General features: G+C 39.7%; 1 protein-coding gene across 2 annotated transcripts; it reads left to right on the forward strand.

The window, feature by feature from the left end:
- The first annotated feature begins 3,017 nt into the window (after nt 1-3,017).
- LOC133955351 (periphilin-1) lies at nt 3,018-19,243 on the forward strand. 2 transcript variants are annotated; one of them, XM_062390146.1, is made up of 10 exons: nt 3,018-3,204; nt 3,573-3,637; nt 4,618-4,679; nt 6,058-6,288; nt 6,590-6,651; nt 9,252-9,338; nt 9,981-10,144; nt 12,054-12,130; nt 12,696-12,827; nt 18,357-19,243. In XM_062390146.1, coding segments are annotated over exons 2-10 (1,062 nt in total). In that variant the 5' UTR covers nt 3,018-3,204; nt 3,573-3,636; the 3' UTR covers nt 18,603-19,243. The 2 variants fall into 2 exon arrangements, with proteins under 2 accessions (XP_062246130.1, XP_062246131.1); XM_062390147.1 differs by lacking the exon at nt 3,018-3,204 and adding an exon at nt 3,321-3,467 and having other exon boundaries at nt 3,574-3,637.
- Nucleotides 19,244-19,289: the final 46 nt, after the last annotated feature.

Raw genomic sequence — 19,289 nt, forward strand, 5'->3', positions numbered from 1 at the left:
AGAAACCGGCAATGAACCCTTCGGTGGATTGAAGATTCTAGGCCAAAGTCAAGGGTAATTTGTATTAATCATCTTGCTGCATTAGAGGCAATAAATCTTGGAACGTCTCAGGCCAGGCCAGATGTGGTGATAATGATGTCAGTGTACAGAATACATAAAACGGGATGCAGTGTGGGATTCATGTGGGTGCCAGCCATAGGCTATAGGGCTGAAGAATGAGGCATCAGTCAACATGGATAAAAAACAACCCTCAAGGATAATAATGCTATATTGCCTTCATATGGTTCACTGGAGATGTGTTCTGTAATTGAAACTGGAAACTCAAAAATATGTCATAAACCATGAGAGCAGATCTTATATGCTACAGTTACTCTACTATGCCTTTTTTTATTAATATAGGATTTCCAGAGGGAAAGAAGAGTAGACCAAGTTCAATTATTGGGAATGAGGTTAAGTCACTGTGGGCATAGAATTGGGCTGATGGGCAGCATCATGGTGGTCAGAATGAGACAATAAAACATGCCCATTGGCAGTGTGCAAATTATTCTATAAGGGAAGAGATCAGAACTGGGGAAGACTGCCTTCAACCTCTCAATCATACTTAATTAAAAAAACTAATGGAAAATCCGCCACATACGCTTGTATGGAGGAGGACAGGGTTGTCATGTCATAACACGAAGATGCAATGAATATAATTCAAAGAGGGGGGCATTAAGAAACATAGTCAATGTAATAATGAAAAAAAATAACTATAATAAAAATATCATATATAGTGATAATAGCAATAATCATTTGTATCATTATTATTATTATTATTATGATCATTACATAAGAAGAAATAGTTATAGTAGATACTCATTTTCTACTATAGTAGAAACTTTCAAAATCAGAGGGAAAGGGTAGTGAATGGAAGGAAATCAATAAAGAGTGGCAGCAACACTGGGACCAGGAGATAAGAGAGGAGACAGAGATGAAAGAAAGAGAGGAGGAAATAGGAGAGAAGAGGTGGTAATGAATCGACTTTTTAGAATAGGGCACAGCAACCTGAACAGGACATTCACCATCATAGGGAAACATCCAACCGGCCTTTGCGAACACTGTGAGGCAGAGGTGGGACCAAGTCATTTTTTTGCAAGTCCCAAGTAAGTCTCAAGTCTTTGCCCTCAAGTCCCGAGTCAAGTCCCAAGTCAAGACAGGCAAGTCCCGAGTCAAGTCCAAAGTCAAGACTGACAAGTCTCAAGTCAAGTCCAAGTCCTGCAGTTTGAGTTTCGAGTCTTTTCGAGTCCTTTTGATCACTGAGTAATAATATATTTACACAGATCATGTATGCTTTTAAAATCTGTATTTATTTATTTATTTAATATTATTAAAACAAGTGCAATTGAAATTACAGAAAAAAATTGTGCCAACATTGCACTTCCCTATTGCACTATTAACCAGTCATTTTTAACATTTAACTCATATTTTGCAAGAATATTCTACATTTTAAACCACTCCTACAGAATGAACACATTTGAAAAAACAAGTGCAACTGTAATTATTTGTACAAAAGTGCTAACATTGTATTTTGCATTTCAACTAGTTCCACAGCAGTTTCTGTCCTGTCCTGTGTTTATCTCATCTCATTTATCTCACCTCATATTGTCTGTGTGTGTGTGTACATGTGAGAAACATAACAAATACATGAACATGAACATTTCTGTCCTGTACTGTGTTTATCTCATCTCATTTATCTTACCTCATATTGTCTGTGTGTGTGTGTACATGTGAGAAACATAACAAATACTTGAACATAACAATGAACAGGGTTGTGCTTTTTACATGTCAGGGCCCTATGCTGAATTGCATTTGCAACAGACCAAATTGGCCAAAAGTCTGTCAGTCATTTGTGCACGATGTGGACGTAGTATGATTCCACCCAGTGCCGCTGCGAGCCATTTTGGTGCCCTAAGCATAACTCCTCTATGATTACATTAAATAATCATCAATAAGTACAAACAAGAATAGTCAATCTTCTTTAACTTTTTTTGTGCAATTTAATATATCTCTTGTTCTGCCTTTTTTGTGATATACATGGCTAAAAGGTACCTAATATTTCTATACTGAAATAATATCGGCATTATAATTGTAAGCTAATTTATTTAATGACGTTATTGTTGAGGGTTGATTTGTATTTCCGGTTTTAAGTGGGTTGTTGGTAGTGACTCTTATTTTGAAAGGGGGTTTTAAAGGAAGTGGGTGCTGTGATGAGTGAAGTTGTAAAATGAACGGAGAATAAACGGGTGTGCTGTCCCGAGCGCATGACCTGCTCTCGTGTCCTTTGTCGGCTGAAGCCGGACTTATGATACAACCAAACGCTCGGCTACATAATTATTATAACTATGATAATTTTTCAGTTGCTTTTTTTTGGTGCCCCCTCAGGACTTGGTGCCCAACGCACAGCGCGTAGTGCGCGGTTTGGGAGCGGCGGCGCTGCACACACACACAGACGCACACAAACACGATGACAGATACAGAGCGCTCCTTAATAACATACTTTTTAATCTTTGTGTTTTGGGGAAAGGAGCAAGTCTTATCAAGTCAAACGGCTCAAGTCCAAGTGAAGTCACGAGTCATTGATTTTGAAGTCCAAGTCGAGTTGCAAGTATCTTTACATTTTGTCAAGTCGAGTCTAAAGTCATCAAATTCATGACTCGAGTCCAAGTCATGTGACTCGAGTCCAAGTCATGTGACTCGAGTCCAAGTCATGTGACTCGAGTCCACACCTCTGCTGTGAGGTACCAGTAACCGTAGATCCTGTACTAGGTAATTGCAGGAAGTATATACCAAGGAAGGACATGATAGAGGGAATTACAGAAGCAGCACTAAAAGTAGTGAGTTTAAAGGGCACTGTGGAGTGTGGTGGAAGAGATTAAGGCAGAAAACATCTGGCGAGGAAGCAGAAGAAGAGACTGCGTATAAAAGAAGAAGTTGTTGCAGTAGGCCTCCGCACCTAGGGGGCGGCAGCCAACCACCATCGCTGCGTGTCCTCTGCCAGTTTAGAGAAAAACGAAAAGTCGTGACAGTTGTTGTGTGGGTTAATTTGCACGCGAACAGGAACAGGAAACTCTGCCCTAAGATGGAACTTGACTTCATGTGCAGGGGCTGAGCAGATGTAAACATGTAAGACGCACTTGGTGGCCTGCAGCGTTCACGTCGTCATCTGCTGAGTGAGCTTCTTTGGACTTGTGCTACGATGCTAACTAGCCAGGTTCGCTAACAACAGTGCAGCCGCAGCTTGTCGCTCTAGTCAGAATAACATCCGAGCAGTGGAAGTCCTGTTGTTGTCCCGCGTGTGGACTGCTCCCGTTCTCCTGGATGCTTAGCTTGGTTGTTTCCAGGTGAAGGAGTAGAGTAGATTAGCAGTGCTGTGTGTGAGTGTCCTGACGTTACTGGTGGAGATGGTTTGGGAATTCTGCTGAACCCAGGTCAGAGTTTGTGTGTGTGTGTAACAAATGTCTTTCTGTGTATGTGACACATCTGGGGTGCGGTAAATTAGTTCATGCTCAGTCTTTTTTCACCTTCCTTCTTCAGGGTTCATCCTTCTCTCCTCTGACATCCGGAACACACCCACGGGACTAACACGGTTCAAACAACAGTAAGTTATAACACTGGCATTCTGCATGTTTCTACAACTGCAACTATTATTTTCAGTACCAATTTATCTGCAGCTTATTGTCTTGATAAACAATTGTTGTTTTTTTATGTCAGAATGAAACCATCAAATGTTTTGTTGACCATTGTCCCAACCAAAATATTTTTATATATTTTAAAACAGGAAGGAAACCTTTATATAAGAGAAGCAGTAATCAACTTGCCAATCATTGTCTATACGATTACTGACCATTTGACTATCAATCAACTAATAGACTCCATATAAAAACTATAACCTGGTATGATTCCTTATAGACTATTTTTGGAGCCCATTAACAGTGTTATTATTGATATTTCCTTTACTCCTATATTTCCCCTTGACCTCTGAAAGTGTTTTGGTTGCATCACTTCATTCAACCTAGTGACATGTTTCATTGCAAATCTATATGAGCTTATCCTGCTAAACTTGAACAAACATGAGGATGGTGTAACTTACTGTTCAGAAACATCCTGTTGTACCGACCGTAAATATGTGGCTGCTCTTCTATAGCTGTATCCAAACATAGTGTGACTTCCACCCGGTGATAGGCCTGGTTGCGTTTCACTCAAAGTCAGTCAATCAGAGGAGGAGCTCAAGAGGCAGGAGAGAGGACATGGAAATACACATTGCAGCAGTTTTTTCGACTTTAAACCTCTGATGTATCATCTTAGGGGGACCAATACCTCAAATAAAATCCTAGAAAGATGTCAAATATGGGGCCTTCTAAATCTCCAGCTTTCATATGGTTGGAGTAAAGGTCTGACACAATCCTTAAAAGGCGGACACATTGGCTGCTCGGGATTTTGTGGTTTGGCTAAAGGGAGGGTTAGTAAGTTATGCATCGCAGTATTGTTTGAAAATGTACCTGGCCTTAATGACAATCCATTTGTTATATTATTCCACCATTCATTTCAAATATGAAAAATATATTGTGTTTTTTGCAGTGGCATATCGACAAGATCGACCTTCAACTAGACAGACATATCAAGAAATGTTCTCAAGAGAGGTAAGTGTTGTTTTCAAGGCCAAATTCTGTTAGTTGGACAAAGGCCCCTCAGTTATTCCTAAGTAAACCTAACAGATCTTCACTCTGTTATTGTTCCTGAAGTTGTTGTATTATGAGTAGTGGTAGGCATTAACAGCAGTTTTTACTATTCATCAGCTTTTCCTTCACTGGAAAGGCGCTCTCAAGATGAATTTTGATTTTGTATCCACTTCTATTCAGCTCAGTTCAATTCAGTTGAGACCTAAGATATATCAAGCTTTTTCCAGACATGAATTCCAGTGGATGTCAAGCCTTTTTTTTTACAGCACATCAACACCAGTATATGGTTTTTAATACCAAAGGCTCTCTTGACATCTTTGTGTCATCCTGAGATACTTTTAGTGGGAGAATGGGTTAAGTCAAGCCAATGGGTAAGATGAGCCGCCCCCTTTAACTAGGTTACCGTAAAGAAAAGTAATCATGTCACCACAAATTGATGTAATGTAATGTACATCAATTGATTAAGGAACTTCTCTTCCTTAATCAAATTAAGGAAGAGAAGTTAACATTACTCATTCCATCTTTGACTCAAGCACATGGAGAGGGTGATAAGCAAACAACAATCAAAGATTTTTGTCATGCAAAGGGGATTCATCATGTTACTAAAGTTATCACTATTCCATCTTTATTAAAAAAGATGCTTTTCTGAAATGATTACATGTTACTTTGTCACTGTAAGCTACAAAACAAGGTAATAAATTGGTCTTTACAGTAAACACACATTGTTTAACTGCTACTAGCTCTGCTCCACACCCTGTCACTGATTCCTTTCACACACTGCTAGTTTTTCATTTACATAGAACTGTTCCTCTTTTTTCTTGCTATTTACCAGAATTATGACGTTACTTGCTAAACTCGTGATGTTCTGCACATCTTTTGCATCACTATGACCGTTTTACCCCCACCAAGTTTTGCCAAAGGACCAACATTTGATGGGTCATTGTTCCCGAAACAATAATAATTAGATTACTATTTTAATATCCATGGGTACACAACAAGTGTATTTGATTGAAACAACATTTGTTTCAATCAAATACACTTCTGTTAAGCAGGTAAATCATCAAATGTATTACATTTTTTCTTGCATAAAATTCTGTTACACAACACGATACTGCTTTTTTAAAATGTTGTTTATTGTGAGGTTTCCAGAAGGTAATTTAAATTATAGATTTCTGCAGAATTTGGTTGATACGTTGATTACTTGATGATGGTTCTTCAAAATGGCACACACAGGCTATGCACTGGCCCTTTGGGGCATTTTATCATGTTAAATCCTATAGACATTCAATGGGCTTTATTTATTATATAGTTAAAAACCTATATTTTTGTGTCCTGTCAGGTGAGCTATCGTCGAGTCGTCAATGTTGTTGAAAAGCGGAGCGTTGTGCCTCGACTGAGTTTGGAGTCCGACCGAGACTTTCGTGAAGACCAGTGGTACGGTGGGGCCCGTAATCACCAGGATACACGAGAGTATCACGAGGACTGCAGTTACCAACCTGAAGATTGTCATTACTATGATGACCAATCCAACTATGACAACTTTCACAGAAATCCCTCAGCCCCGCGAAATGTAAGAAAAGCTTGTTATGCATAGTTTGCAAATCACAGTCAGTTATTTTTCTTCATCTGAAAAAGAATCATAGCACTATAGCCAGGTCAGAGTCGGTTCAAACGATGATTAGACTAATCATTTTTAGGTGATCAAATCGAAACAACTATAAATTGCATCTCAGTGTGTGTGACTAACCTATACATGACATACAGTTAACAGCATAGTCCATTGTTGTTGCGGTGGTTATAAGCCTGTTTGTATTTACAAATGGACCAGTGTTTCACAATTAATGTTGTTGTATATCTGTTTTTGTTTTCAGGAGGACCAGTACTCCCCGCAGGGTTATCCCAGAGATGACTTGAGGTATCAGTTGGACTCGAGGTAATTTATTTCACACCTTCTATTTCAAGTGTTCTTATTTTGTTAATTGACAGGTTTTTGTCACGGTGTTTGTGGGAGATCCTCAGTTGCGTCACTGAATTATCTGTGCACTGCATCAAACTGACCTGTAGGTGGAGGCAAAGTATTTTGTTTTGAAAAGTGAATATTTTGATTGGATTGGTTTTACCCAACACCAATCAATGAGCATAAATCTTAGTATTCTTATATATAAAAAACATAAAGCTATCTGTTTGACAATATATTTGAAATTTTTAACCCTTACATTCCATCCAAGACAATATAAGAATATAACATCCATAGGTACAAATTGTTCCTGTGGCAGGAAATTGCTGCTTTGATAAATAGATTTAGGAATCATGTCTCATTAGCTGTGACCACACAACTCTTAAGTTAAGTTTAAGAGCTTAACCCAACAAAGAGGAGCTGAGTCCAGTGGTTATAACTCCTATATCAACACATACGCGCCTCGCTTCAGCCACTTCAACATACCAGCAGTTTATAGTCACAGGCCCCATTTTTTTCCAGGAGTCATACCTAGAGAGAGGGACAAAGGGCACTAGTGTCTACTCACTCCGCCAAACAACCCCACCCCCACCTTGTGAGCAAAAACAGCTGGACCACTCCCTCTACAGTCTAACACCCGCACACTTCACAGATATTCTGAGCAGCATAGATCTATAGTGTCCAGATTATTTTAAAATCAATCTGCTGCAAATTGGTCAAATTAGTCAAAGGGGAAGACGTGCTCACTATTCAAATTTGTCCTACCAACCTACACTGCATATTAAGGATAATTTAATATACCAAAGTGATTCTTGTGAAAACTTTACCAGTTGACGCACTGCGAAAGGTTGTGATCACACTTCACTGATTTAATTACTTTTCAGACTGTAACTCTTTTTTTGAAAGATCATAGCCATTTTGTTACTGTTTCGGTTTTTGGATGCTTTGTGTGTTGGCTGTGTACATGGAAGTCACTTTGAATTCAGGCTGACGTTGCACCAACTTTGACCATAAATTATAGCAATATTAAAGTGATTGCCTCCCCCCTCCTGTTTCCCGACAACAAAGCAGGAAGCCTATGTGTGTGATTCATTTTTGCACAAGGTGGTTCCGTGGCCTTGAAGACAAGGGGGGAAATATAAAATGAGTGTTTCAACTCCAGCACAAGACAGAAAGTCCTGGCATTCCAGCGTCTGTAAAACAAAGGAGAGTTTGCACCAATGGAGTAATGGCGCAGCCTCAGTGGCTACAGCTGTGGTTTCGTGGCTCAACATGGAGTCATAGTGACACACACCTGAGTCACTCTTCTAGCATCCTTATGGAGGTTTGCCCACAGATCATGAAATTAACTGAATTCCAAATTATCATTTTCTCTACCATTGTAAATCCACCCAGTTACCTGAAGCCAGGTTAATTTTGTGATTTTCGTTGATATCAAAGAAATATAGATGCAAATATTCCATGCTTTTTAAAATAAATGCTTTATCCAGATGCTTGCTCAACCCTTCCATTAACCAGCGTTAATCTAAAGCCATGCCAGTGCACACACCCACAGAATGAAGTACATGGTGCAGTCATATCATTATTTGTTTGTTTAATCCCGCAGGTTATCTTTAGGATATTTAAAGAAACTTTTCATCTCTTGGTATAATGACTGTCAGTATAAAAAAAAAGCTCATATGGAAAATCTCACCCTCTGTAATAAGGCATAATCCCTAACATGTCTGTTAAAAGATTGATTTATCTTTTATTGAGTTCGTTTTCCCCCCTTAAATTAAGTTAATAAGTTTCTCTATCATCGCCTTCTGATGTGGGCTTTGTACTGTATGGATGGCGGTCGAGGCGTTTGGCAAATGTCAGGCTGCTTCTCGGCTACTTCAAACACAGCATGAGTCTTTAAAGTTTGAGGCCTTGTTAGACCTGCTTTTTATTTGAGATGTGGCTCGAGTTCAGGCAGAGGTCGGGCCAACCAGGTGCCTGTGGGGCATTTATACTTCTGCACCTAAAGGTTTTCGTTCACACACAAGCTTTTCTTTGAGTCTGGAAAATCATTAAAAGCAAGGTTCAGTGAACGGTGACATTTCACAACTTAATGGTTTTACATTTAACATCAGATATGGTCATTACATCACATGCTTACTGTGCGTTGTGACTTCAGGATCGTTTTTAGTGTAATCGTGCCTGTGCCTACTGTTAAGGAGAGATGGTGAAAGACGACCAAAATTCGTGCAACTGTCGGCCAAATGTCGCTTGTGCCAAAGTGGTGATTGCCTCCATTCCACAAATTGATCATTGTGCCACAGCCGGAATTTAAATCTTTGTGGTTCTTCCTCCTTTTTATGCTTTTTCCATTACACATTAGTAAGCACACACTGACGAATACCCAAAACTGCTGCTTTTTAAAACCAGTAATGATGAAAATGATGCATTTTGAATTTGCAGTCAACAAACTCTTGATTTGTTTATCATATCTTCCATGAACTGTTGTTTACCAAACAGTCGTTTCCAGGGTTCAAACCAGCTTTGGTAGCCTCTGATTTGTCCGAAGTCAGAATTTTCACCCCCATGTTTTTCAGGAACAATGGCCGACCTGCTCCCTATCCCCGCAGCAGAGGCCGAAGGGCTCGCCCTGCTCGGAGACAAGCGGTGGACAAAAAACCCAAGTCAGTCCCCTCATGTCCATGTGCTCGTAACTAGTAAAACCAGTAAACAAACTGCCAACTGTGTAAGCAGGGAGAGATTGAAATCAGATGTCTAGTTTTTTTATTTAAGACTTAAGCTTATATTTAAACGTAACAATTCCTGTCTACATAGAACACTTACTAGAGGCATACGTGTTCTATGCCTCTAGAGCATTAACTTATATATTCAAAAACAAACATTATATTCCACTCTTATATTGTATAGATACAAAATTTGTGTCCGGTGTGGAAGGTTTTCATAACGGGAAACACTAATTTTATCTAAAAAGGTTCTGTATTGAAATCTCAATCATAAGGAAACTTTAATAAGGTGAAATCTGACAAAATCTGAGTTTGTTTTTCAGTAGAAGTTTCCTCAGAAGAATTTGATCCTGTGTGAAGTGCAGCTCACTGTTTTTAAAGATGCTTCTGCCTGAGGTTATCATGCACACATACAATTGAATAAATACCTTTTATAAATTGTACTGATCCAAAGAATTTTTTAACACAATTCATTTTATTTGTTTTGCAGCACAGAACCTTGCACAGAATCCTTTTTCAAACTTCAACCTTTTGCAGGATTTATAGACACTTTAACTTCTTGATTATTGCTCATTTCTGTAGAGGAGACCCTGATGACTGCCTGAGCTCTGCGCCCGTTACGCAGCACCGCTCCCCTGTGAGGAGGGAAGCCCAGATCCCTGGATGCTCTGGGTCAAACAGCAGAAGCAGGAGTTTCTCCCCTGACAAGGTCAAAGGCTCAAAGGCTCAACCGGCCGAGCAGAAACGTACGTGATGAGTTACAACCCTGTGTTGTGATCAGCTGAATGTTCTGAAATAAAGTCCTAATAGCTGACGTTGAGCAAGACGAATTATATGATTATTTTATTATGATTTGTTTGTTTGACTTATTTTAAAAAGTGCTTCACGCAAAGTAAAAGTTCATTAAAATAAATAAAAACACAGTCATAGAAGAATAAAAAGATAATTATTACAATAATAGAAAAATCAGGGAATGGCATACAAGACAAGTATGTTTTAAGCATTGATGTAGAGGAAGCTACTGACTCAGCCAGTCGTCTTTCCTCATGTAGGATAGTTGCAAAGAGCAACTATGCAAATTGTTTTGTTTGAACATAAGCATCATCATGTGACCTGGGAGTGAACGCCGATTGTATCCATTACAGACAAAAGCCAGATGTAAGTGGTTGTTTGTAGGTTTTTTGACCATTTTGAGATTGGTCACGGCAAGTAAAACCCTGAAGGAGACAATTAGATGGCTTGTAGCCAGTAGAGCTGTGAATTTACCTTTTATCTAATACAATGTGTGTCCTTGCAGCTGTTTTGTAAGGACAACCAAAGAGACCCTTTCCCCATTTTACAGAAACGTGTATAATTATCATGTGTAAAAGAATTAAGCCATTCCAGGTGTAGCATCTGTTTTTGGAGGTGTAGTGTGAGGGGTCAGGGAATGCTGAAACACGTTAAGATGTTAATTACACCAACACCACCCATTTTAGAGGCTGGGAAAAGGATACCCTGGGTTTATTGGGGTAGTTTGGCTTTGGATTCAGATTCTGAGCTCTTTCTTCAGTGAGAAACCAACTCATGCTCTTGTTTAACAATGTCTTCAGAATCACTGTGGCTCTGTCATTTGACATGTTTTCTTTTATGACTTTAACAGGCTTCTCAGCTTAAAATTAATTAACAATGTGGAGCTAATGAAATTTACTTTTTACAGAGCTCCTGTCAAAATTGTTCTGACACAAGGCCTGTTATTAGTCTGAGGGAGAGAAGTGAGGATAGTAATTTCTCCAGTGCTTTGATTTGTAAGATGCATAAACATATTAATGTGTTAGCAACATGGTTGTAGCACCCTTTGAAGATGCAATAAACTGTGAGAAAACAGTTGTACTTCCCTCTTCCACCTCCATCTGGGACATTAATTAGGGCAGCAGAGCTAAGTAGGGATTTGGTGATGGGGTAGGTATACCAGGTTTATGCTGTGCACAAGGAAGCTCTGTGCAGTGACTCCAATCTTTGTCAGGGAGGACTATTGTTATATAATATATAAATAGTCTGTTTGAATGCCTGAGCCTTTACCGCTATTGTTTGTGTGTATAGTCCATAGTCCCACTGAGGGACTCAAATTAGGGTGTGTTACCTAGGCTCACTCTAATAACTATGGGAGATTCCTTAAAAAACTAACTTTAATATATTTGTTTTGTTCTAGACACAGTGGAGCCAGCAAAAGGGACAATATTTCAATTTCGGCACAGCCAAACTCCTCGACCACCGTTGTGTGGGAGGCTCTAACAAGGGAGTGATAAACAAAATAATGATTTACTCTTTTCAGCTGCTGGATAATGCCTTGGCGTCACAATAAGGACTGATAATCTAATGTCTCATAGTTGAAAGTAATTGTTCCCTGCTGTATTTTTAAAATTCACATTATATGTTATGGCTTTTTTACCGTTTATTAGACAGTCAGTCCCAGACCACCGACCCACCGGGATGCTCCCCCCAGGGTTTTATTGTACGAAGCTAAATTAAATAAAAGAATGCCATGGTAACCCTCATGTATTCTACAGGTCTCTTTGTGAGAACGTTGTATTTTCCATTATTTATCGGAGACTGATTATCTGCATGTTGGCTCACAGTTCTTTCCATTTCCATTTGTCTTCATTCTCTCTGTAGATAAACCCAATGTGCTGGCGACCAGCACTCCCAGCAGCCCTGTGGAGGGGTCTCCTCAAAGCTTAGGATCCTCTAAGGTAAAACAATATGCTCTCAGAAGTAACAAACTCAGAAAAGCAAACTTCGGGTGAACTCTGTATCCAATACTCCGGACTCAGGCCTTGTCGGAAAACGGCTGTCGATATCAGTCATCTAAATATGCCAGATCTGTTTTATCAGATTTTAATAATTATTCCCTGGGAAATCAGTGGAAATAACCCCTCTTATATCGTGATAAGACATTTGTGGATCTGCCTTTTTTCTGGGTCTGCCACAAAATGTATTGGGTTCTTTTCCCAGCCCATGTCCCATCCATCCACCAAGTTTTTGTGGAATCTTAAAAACCCAACAAACTGGGGGAGGTTATAATACTCAGTAGCATCTACCATACTGGCTCATTATTTTATCAACAGAGTTGTACTGTATTTGGTCACGTCTGTTTACTGTTGACATGCGGCATGCGTACGTAATGAGACATGTACGAAAACAAGACCTCAACACCCGTAAGAGAGTATACTTGTTTCTATTTGAAACACTTTGAAATCAGAACCAGTTTCTAAACCTGGTGACCTTGGTCCTAACCCTTAACCTTTGGCCCGCCAGGAAAAAGCTGCATCTGTAGTGGAGACGCAGGATGTGCCTGCTGCCAGCATGGAGCCAAAGCCGACACCAGAGGACGACGCGAAGACTGGCCGGTTGAAAACCATTAAGGAGAAGGCTCTGGAAATTGAGAAGGTAGCAGGGTTTTGTCCATTAAACCACCTAACGTCTGTGAATACTCTTAACTCTCTTTTGTGTAGACCACCATTTAACTTGCCCCCTTTTTTTTTGTCAAAGTTGAACCATTGAATTATTGTTTTAGTATATAAAAAATAATAATCCTGAAATCAGCAAGGGAAACCTGTAGACTTGTCTCCCCTTATCGAGATTTTTTTTTTATTTGACATTTATTTTGTGTTTAGTCTTGTCCTTCTAATGTTTAGTTGACCCCTCTATTCCCTCTCTTACATCAAACCTGGCGACTGTGAATGTTCCGAGTCGAAGGGATCAAACAGGACGTGGGCACAGGTCAGGCAGGGTGCCAGTGGGTCGTAGTTGAGAGATCAGTGCGCTAACAATACTGAAACACTTTGATATATTTAAATATATATAAAAAAAAAAAAAAAACAAGTTTGTACACTACAAGAGAGACATTGTGGCCCCAGAGAACTTAGGGTTTTCTTGGGTTCACCATATTGTGTGGTTGCCCTCGCCACATGTGTTTTTCACTCTAATGATTTGGTGGCTCATGGATTCACACAAACCATTTACATTAGCTCTATAGTGTGGCTGGGGGTTTTTAATTGAAGAAACATTTGTCGGAGCAGAGAAGAAGGATGATTCAGCAGAACAGCCCTTTGCACATCAGGTTTTGACGTCTGTTGCGGCCTGCTATTTGGAGTTGCACTTCTTTCCCTACCCTTCATCGCTCTCCACTACAGTACCACTTATCTGTTCCCGTTAAAGCCGGGCAGGAATTGCCCTGAAGGATGCAGGCGGCCCACCCACAGTGTGGTACGTCTCCTGGCATAAGCAGACACATGCTTACCCAGCCATTTGCAACTGCTTCTACAGACGTGGTGAGAAGCACAAACCTCCCCAGTGACTTTACTGAGACATCTGTCCCAGGCTCAGTTCAACACACACAGCAGTTCAGGTAGTGGGCGGAGCAGGACCTCATATCTTCCTAAACTTCCTTGAAGGAACTGATTCATTGAAAAGCAGTTTGTGTGTTGCATCACAAAACTGATTGAGTGCATACCTCCACCAAGACCCAACAATCTGCACGTTTCACACACTCGGTGAAAATGACCCATTAATTAGTCCTAGGGAAAACAATGAAAATGTCTCGGAATGTTGAAGAAAGTGATGAAACATTCTTGGATGTATCCCTTTGTACAAATCCACACAAAAATATTTAATGTTTTTTTTTTTTTCCCGATGTCCCATCCTTCCATCAAGTTTCATGGAAAACTATTCAGTTATCTTGCCTTATCCTGAAAAACACAATAAATGGACAGAAGCTAAAACTAAAACCTCAATGACCACCTGCTTTTGAATTCTATTGTCATTCCTTATTCTTTTATTTTCAGCTAGTACTTAACACTGGATACAGTATACATTTAGCAGAGGCTGGTTCCTCTAGATTTTTCACACCACTTAAGCTTGCATACCTCAAACTAATTAATTGACACGGTAAACATCCCTGCTTATGACTCTGCTTGTCACGTGTTTCACAATATGAAATCATTTCATTTCTGACAAGTTGACTTGCATGTTGGGAAGTGTGGAGTAATGCATCACTCTTTGGAGTGACCGCAGAACAAATCACAGCATGTAAAACAAAAATATCTGTTCAGAAGTGCCTGGGAGTGATTTTCAGAGAAGTCTGATCATCATCTCAATCAGTGCAAATGAAACCTATCCATTTCAACTGTTGGCCCCTCTATCGAGAGGTCCGGTTTGCAGCTTGAGTGATTAAAATGGCTCTTTTAATATCCCCTAATGTGTACCAGCCCTCAAGTCATTACCCCACTTCCCCTATTATGCAGCACCCCTGCCTGCATCAGCGCTCACTTGAACAGAACCTCACTAAATGTCTATGTGAGCGCCTTATGTATAATCTCACTCAAACCCTCAACTCCCCCCCGCCCCCCCACACACACACACACTCCTGTCAGTGTGGTCACAATTTGGAACTCCACAAACATCCGATTTGGGCAGAAGCCCACTTTTTCAAGCCTTCTCCTTAAGGCCCCGAGTGTTGCAGTTTCTCTAGGGCCTCCAGCCCCTCCTGTGTGGCCCCCAGTATCAGTCTTAAAGATCAGCTCATGGCTCCCACTCCAGGGAGCGAAGGAACAAACCTCCCTGCAACCTTTTCTCACAGCATAAAGAGCACGCTCTGGTCAGAAGAACCCTTCCTGTTTGTTCGAGTAACATGGGAGCATGTTTTTGTCTGCAGTTGTTTGTTTTTCTGTCTTTTTGTCTGCAGAATTAGGGAGAATCTACAAGACAGATAACCTCAAAACATGGGTCAGGGAAGAACCCATACAATTTTGGTACAAATCCAGCATTGCGAGAGAGCATTTTTCAGCTTTTTTTGTTGATTTCCTATTTATGAGTGTGTGCGGAATCTAATGAAAACTTAGCAATCTAGTGAATTTAAATATGGTTTAATTAGAGGACTGTTGGGGCTCGGCGGAGATATACCGTCTATTGAGTGACATTCTCGTTCCATTCGAGGCCTCTTTCCCTTTCCTTGTCCTCTTTTCAAGCTTTGCTGTGTGTAAAACTGTGTATGTGCGACGTAATGTAGTGAAAATGTAATCACTGTCAACAAAGGCTTTAGCACGGAAAGCCTAGGTAGATTTTGTTTTGGGAGATGGCAAACACAATCAGCCCTAAGTGATTAGAGAAGTGCTGGTTTGTGGGACATTCACCACATGTTTGTGTCTCATTATTCCTTGTTTCCTCTCACGTCTTCAAACCTGGAACAAATTCGTCTTCCTCCCATTTCCACTTGAGAGTGTAAAAATCTACTTCAAATTATGGTTGCGTGTTATTGAATTAAGATTATATAAAAGAAAAGGTGGAGGAAGGCCTAAGATGGGACAGCTGATACTGTATACTGAAGGAGAACCAAAACTTGTTTTGTTGAATGAAGTTGACCCTGAGCTTAGCTGGCCACACGTGTTGTGAGTCTCTCACTTCCTTGCGGTCATTGGTGAGGCCTGTCATTATGTGGGGCCACAAATTCGCTTGACATGATCTGCAGACATTAAAGCATCAGCCTCAGTCCAAATATCTCCCACAGTCTGGGATATTTCTGTCTAAATTCACTTGACCTGCCTTCCCTTGTGTTTGTGTGTGCGTGTGTGTATAATACGTATTGGGATAATAACACGTATTGCTTAAATATTCATAATCAATATTTAATCTACCCTACATTTTCCCTGTACGCTGAGCAAACTATTTCCTGAATATATGTACTTTGATGTACAATGTGGGTTAGGGTTACAGGAATGAATAGATAAGTGAGAATCTCCTTTCTGAACATGCTGTAGCTAGTTGAGTAGGGGAACTATCATGGGGAGAGAGGTGAGAGACGATAAAGCTATCAAGAAAAACTGGAGTCATGTCAAAGCTGGAGGCATTGTATTCTTTTAACATCATATAATTATCAGGCACAGCATAAAAATCGGGACCTTTCATTTTCTCCCGTCAGATTTTGTTTGTCAATTTATCATTTTACATTACCTTACTTAGCCTGGTTTAACACAGTCAGAGACGTGCCCCAAATTGTGGTACGCTCGGCAGCGTCTTTCATCTTCTAGTTTTTAAAGCATGCCTCGGTTCTTTCGCGTAGAAACCTAGTGAGCGGTTCTCTGTGGTGAATTGTTTCTGTTGTCATTGTTCCAAACTGAAGGTCATAGTATTATTGTTTCTTTGACCTTTTCAAACACCCGTATATTCAAAACCCCACCCTGCTGAGCTCCCTCTCACATTTCACATGCCATATACCAAAAATAATTAATGCCAATTCTTTTCTCACTTAGTAAGGACAGTTCTACCCAGTGGGTGTGTGAGCTTATTGCAGACACTCCCTTTGCCCCAAAATCTCCAGAAACTGTCATCAAGTACAGTTAAGGCATGCAAGTGTGATTAAATTAATTTACAATTCACTGCTCAACTTCCTGGATACATGAACATGAGTTAGCCTCGACACACGTTATGTAATGTGTATCTAGGCAAGGAAACAGCACTTGTGGTCAAAAATTTCCCCGTAACTGACAGAACCCTGGAATATACCCATTTAACCGGTTAACCTCACATTCTGCTCAACACTGGACACTGATTGAGGTTGACAGGCAGCATTTTCCCTGTCAAAATGACCCAAACCAAGGATTTATTGCGTTTTACTGAGAGTAAATGTCGGATGAGATACTGTGAACACATTTTTGTTCTACGACAAAAGCTTGCACTGCTCACATTCCTAAAATGTCTATGCAGATGAACGTGACACAGATATTAAGTATGTCTCAGGAAAATGAGGCTTGTTTTAAGTCACCACTTTGAAGAAGTAGGTCATTTGTCCTGACACTTCAGTAAAAGTGACACAAAGTTTTCCATCAGATTAAGTGATTTCCTACAGTAGATCCAAAAAAGATATTAAACAGACGATAATGACCATGTTTTTGGAGATAAGTATATCCTTCAATGCTGTTTTTTTGTAGACATTCTCTAATATTTAAGAACTAGTTGGATTTGATTTCTTGTATTGGACAGCAGAGTGGTTGTTTTAAGCCACAGAAACACATTCTGTCTTCCCCAGTGACTCTAATTTGAGGGTCTGGGCTGCATTAACTCAGCACTGGAGGACCCCTGGTGTACCAGACTGCTTCTTGACAAGCTAACCTTGTCCTAAATCTCCCTGCAGCTTCAGCACAGGGCCCCACATTTAGCCTTTTCTCCCCAGGTGATAAAGATGTTGTGAGCTTGCACCTGGGACTCTAATAAAGAACTTTACAGCCGTTTTGTGTCGGCAGTAAAATCTGAGAGGGATGTGAGAGATTGTTACAATGGGGTGTGAAGAATGCTACAGCACCACTAACATACTCTGACACCTCATGTTCCCTTTGTTATGGGCGGACGTGCACTTGAATGGGCTCGCTCACTCACATTCACACACCTGTTTCAAAGAATAAACCAATTTACCAGAAGATGGTTATGATGAGAGTGGACCTGTAGAATTCAAAGAGCTGACAGGTGGAGCGGCTCCCTTGTTTGTGGGGTCCATTACTGTTTTTGATCAATGGGCCTTTAAATAATATCAAAAATTTATGAAAGCATGGGTTTCAATATACACACGTTGCACACGATTTATGCATTAAATCCGTCTTTTAAATGACAATCACTCTGATGATTTTTTTCTTGTGTGTGTATTCTTGTTGGTGCGCGCCATATGTGGAAATGTCTAACATCCTGATACCTTGGATTAAGCAGTGTTCTCAATCTGCATCACTCATATCGATAACTTGTGCTTTTTATTACAATCAGAACAAAATAATTAAATTAAATGTTTAGATTTATCGTCAGGATTACCTCTAAATATTCCTTGCGCACAGACAAATGTATACTGTAATTTGTTTTAATGTTTTTACCAAATTGTTATTGTGATTGAGTACATATTATTAAGATTTCTAATGTCATTTTTTGTATGTGCAGCATTACAGGCAGGACTGTGAGACATTTCGCACAGTGGTGAAGATGTTGGTGGCGAAGGAGCCTAGTTTGGACAATCTGCTGCAGGCTCCTCTGGATAAGAACCTGTTGGAGATGAAACAGCGCTGCCTAGATGCCCTCAGGCACTTTGTGAAGGAGCTGGACGAGGTATTAGATCAACCAGACACCTCAGCAAAAACGACAGGTCCCAAGACACAGGAGCAACATAATGTAGTAGAAGAGTCTTAAAATCGTATTTCTAAAATGATGAGAAAAATGTCCAAATAAGAATTTATATAAATGTATATCTTTAATATTTCATTTCAATCTTGTTTTAATCAAGTAATAGCAACAGTGTAGTAATTATTATTAATTCATGATTCATTTTAATTATATACAAGGAACAGCAAATTTCTTCTAACTGCAACATAAAAAGGAGTTAATTCTTCATATCAGATTAAATAATTCCTAAAATGGATATGCTTTTACAGTGAAAAACCTTTAAGTGTTATGTGGAAAGTTTTAATGCGAGGAGCCTTGTGGAGAGAGATGCACGAGAGACTAATATCAGCTGTCTTTTACTTAGGTCAATGATGTGGAAAAATCTATCACATTTATTAAATTCACTTTATTTCCGATCACATTTGAACTGATCATACAACCAGCATGGGTCCTGATCTATTTGTTGAATCCTACTGACAATTTTAGTCTGGCTTTATTTACACATATGTATTCTCCAACCAGTATTTAAGGGTCCAAATCTATAGGTTGTTTTGCAGTGCAGCACTATTCTGTATAGAAAAGATCAAGAATTATTTGTAGATCATGTATTATCTATGTAACTTGTGCCTTTTTAAGATATTTTTCTAAATAAATGATCTTGAATTAATTGATTACACTCCTTGTTTCTTATGTCTATCGAATACTTTTGCACAT

Source organism: Platichthys flesus, chromosome 6, assembly GCF_949316205.1.
Source record: "Platichthys flesus chromosome 6, fPlaFle2.1, whole genome shotgun sequence".
Classification (NCBI taxonomy): domain Eukaryota; kingdom Metazoa; phylum Chordata; class Actinopteri; order Pleuronectiformes; family Pleuronectidae; genus Platichthys; species Platichthys flesus.

Bases quoted from the DNA above. Each gene is read 5' to 3' on its own strand.
- LOC133955351 (XM_062390146.1), top strand. The intron at 6,652-9,251 runs GTAATTTATTTC...CATGTTTTTCAG, and splicing joins AGGTATCAGTTGGACTCGAG to GAACAATGGCCGACCTGCTC. The intron at 12,131-12,695 runs GTAAAACAATAT...TTGGCCCGCCAG, and splicing joins AAAGCTTAGGATCCTCTAAG to GAAAAAGCTGCATCTGTAGT.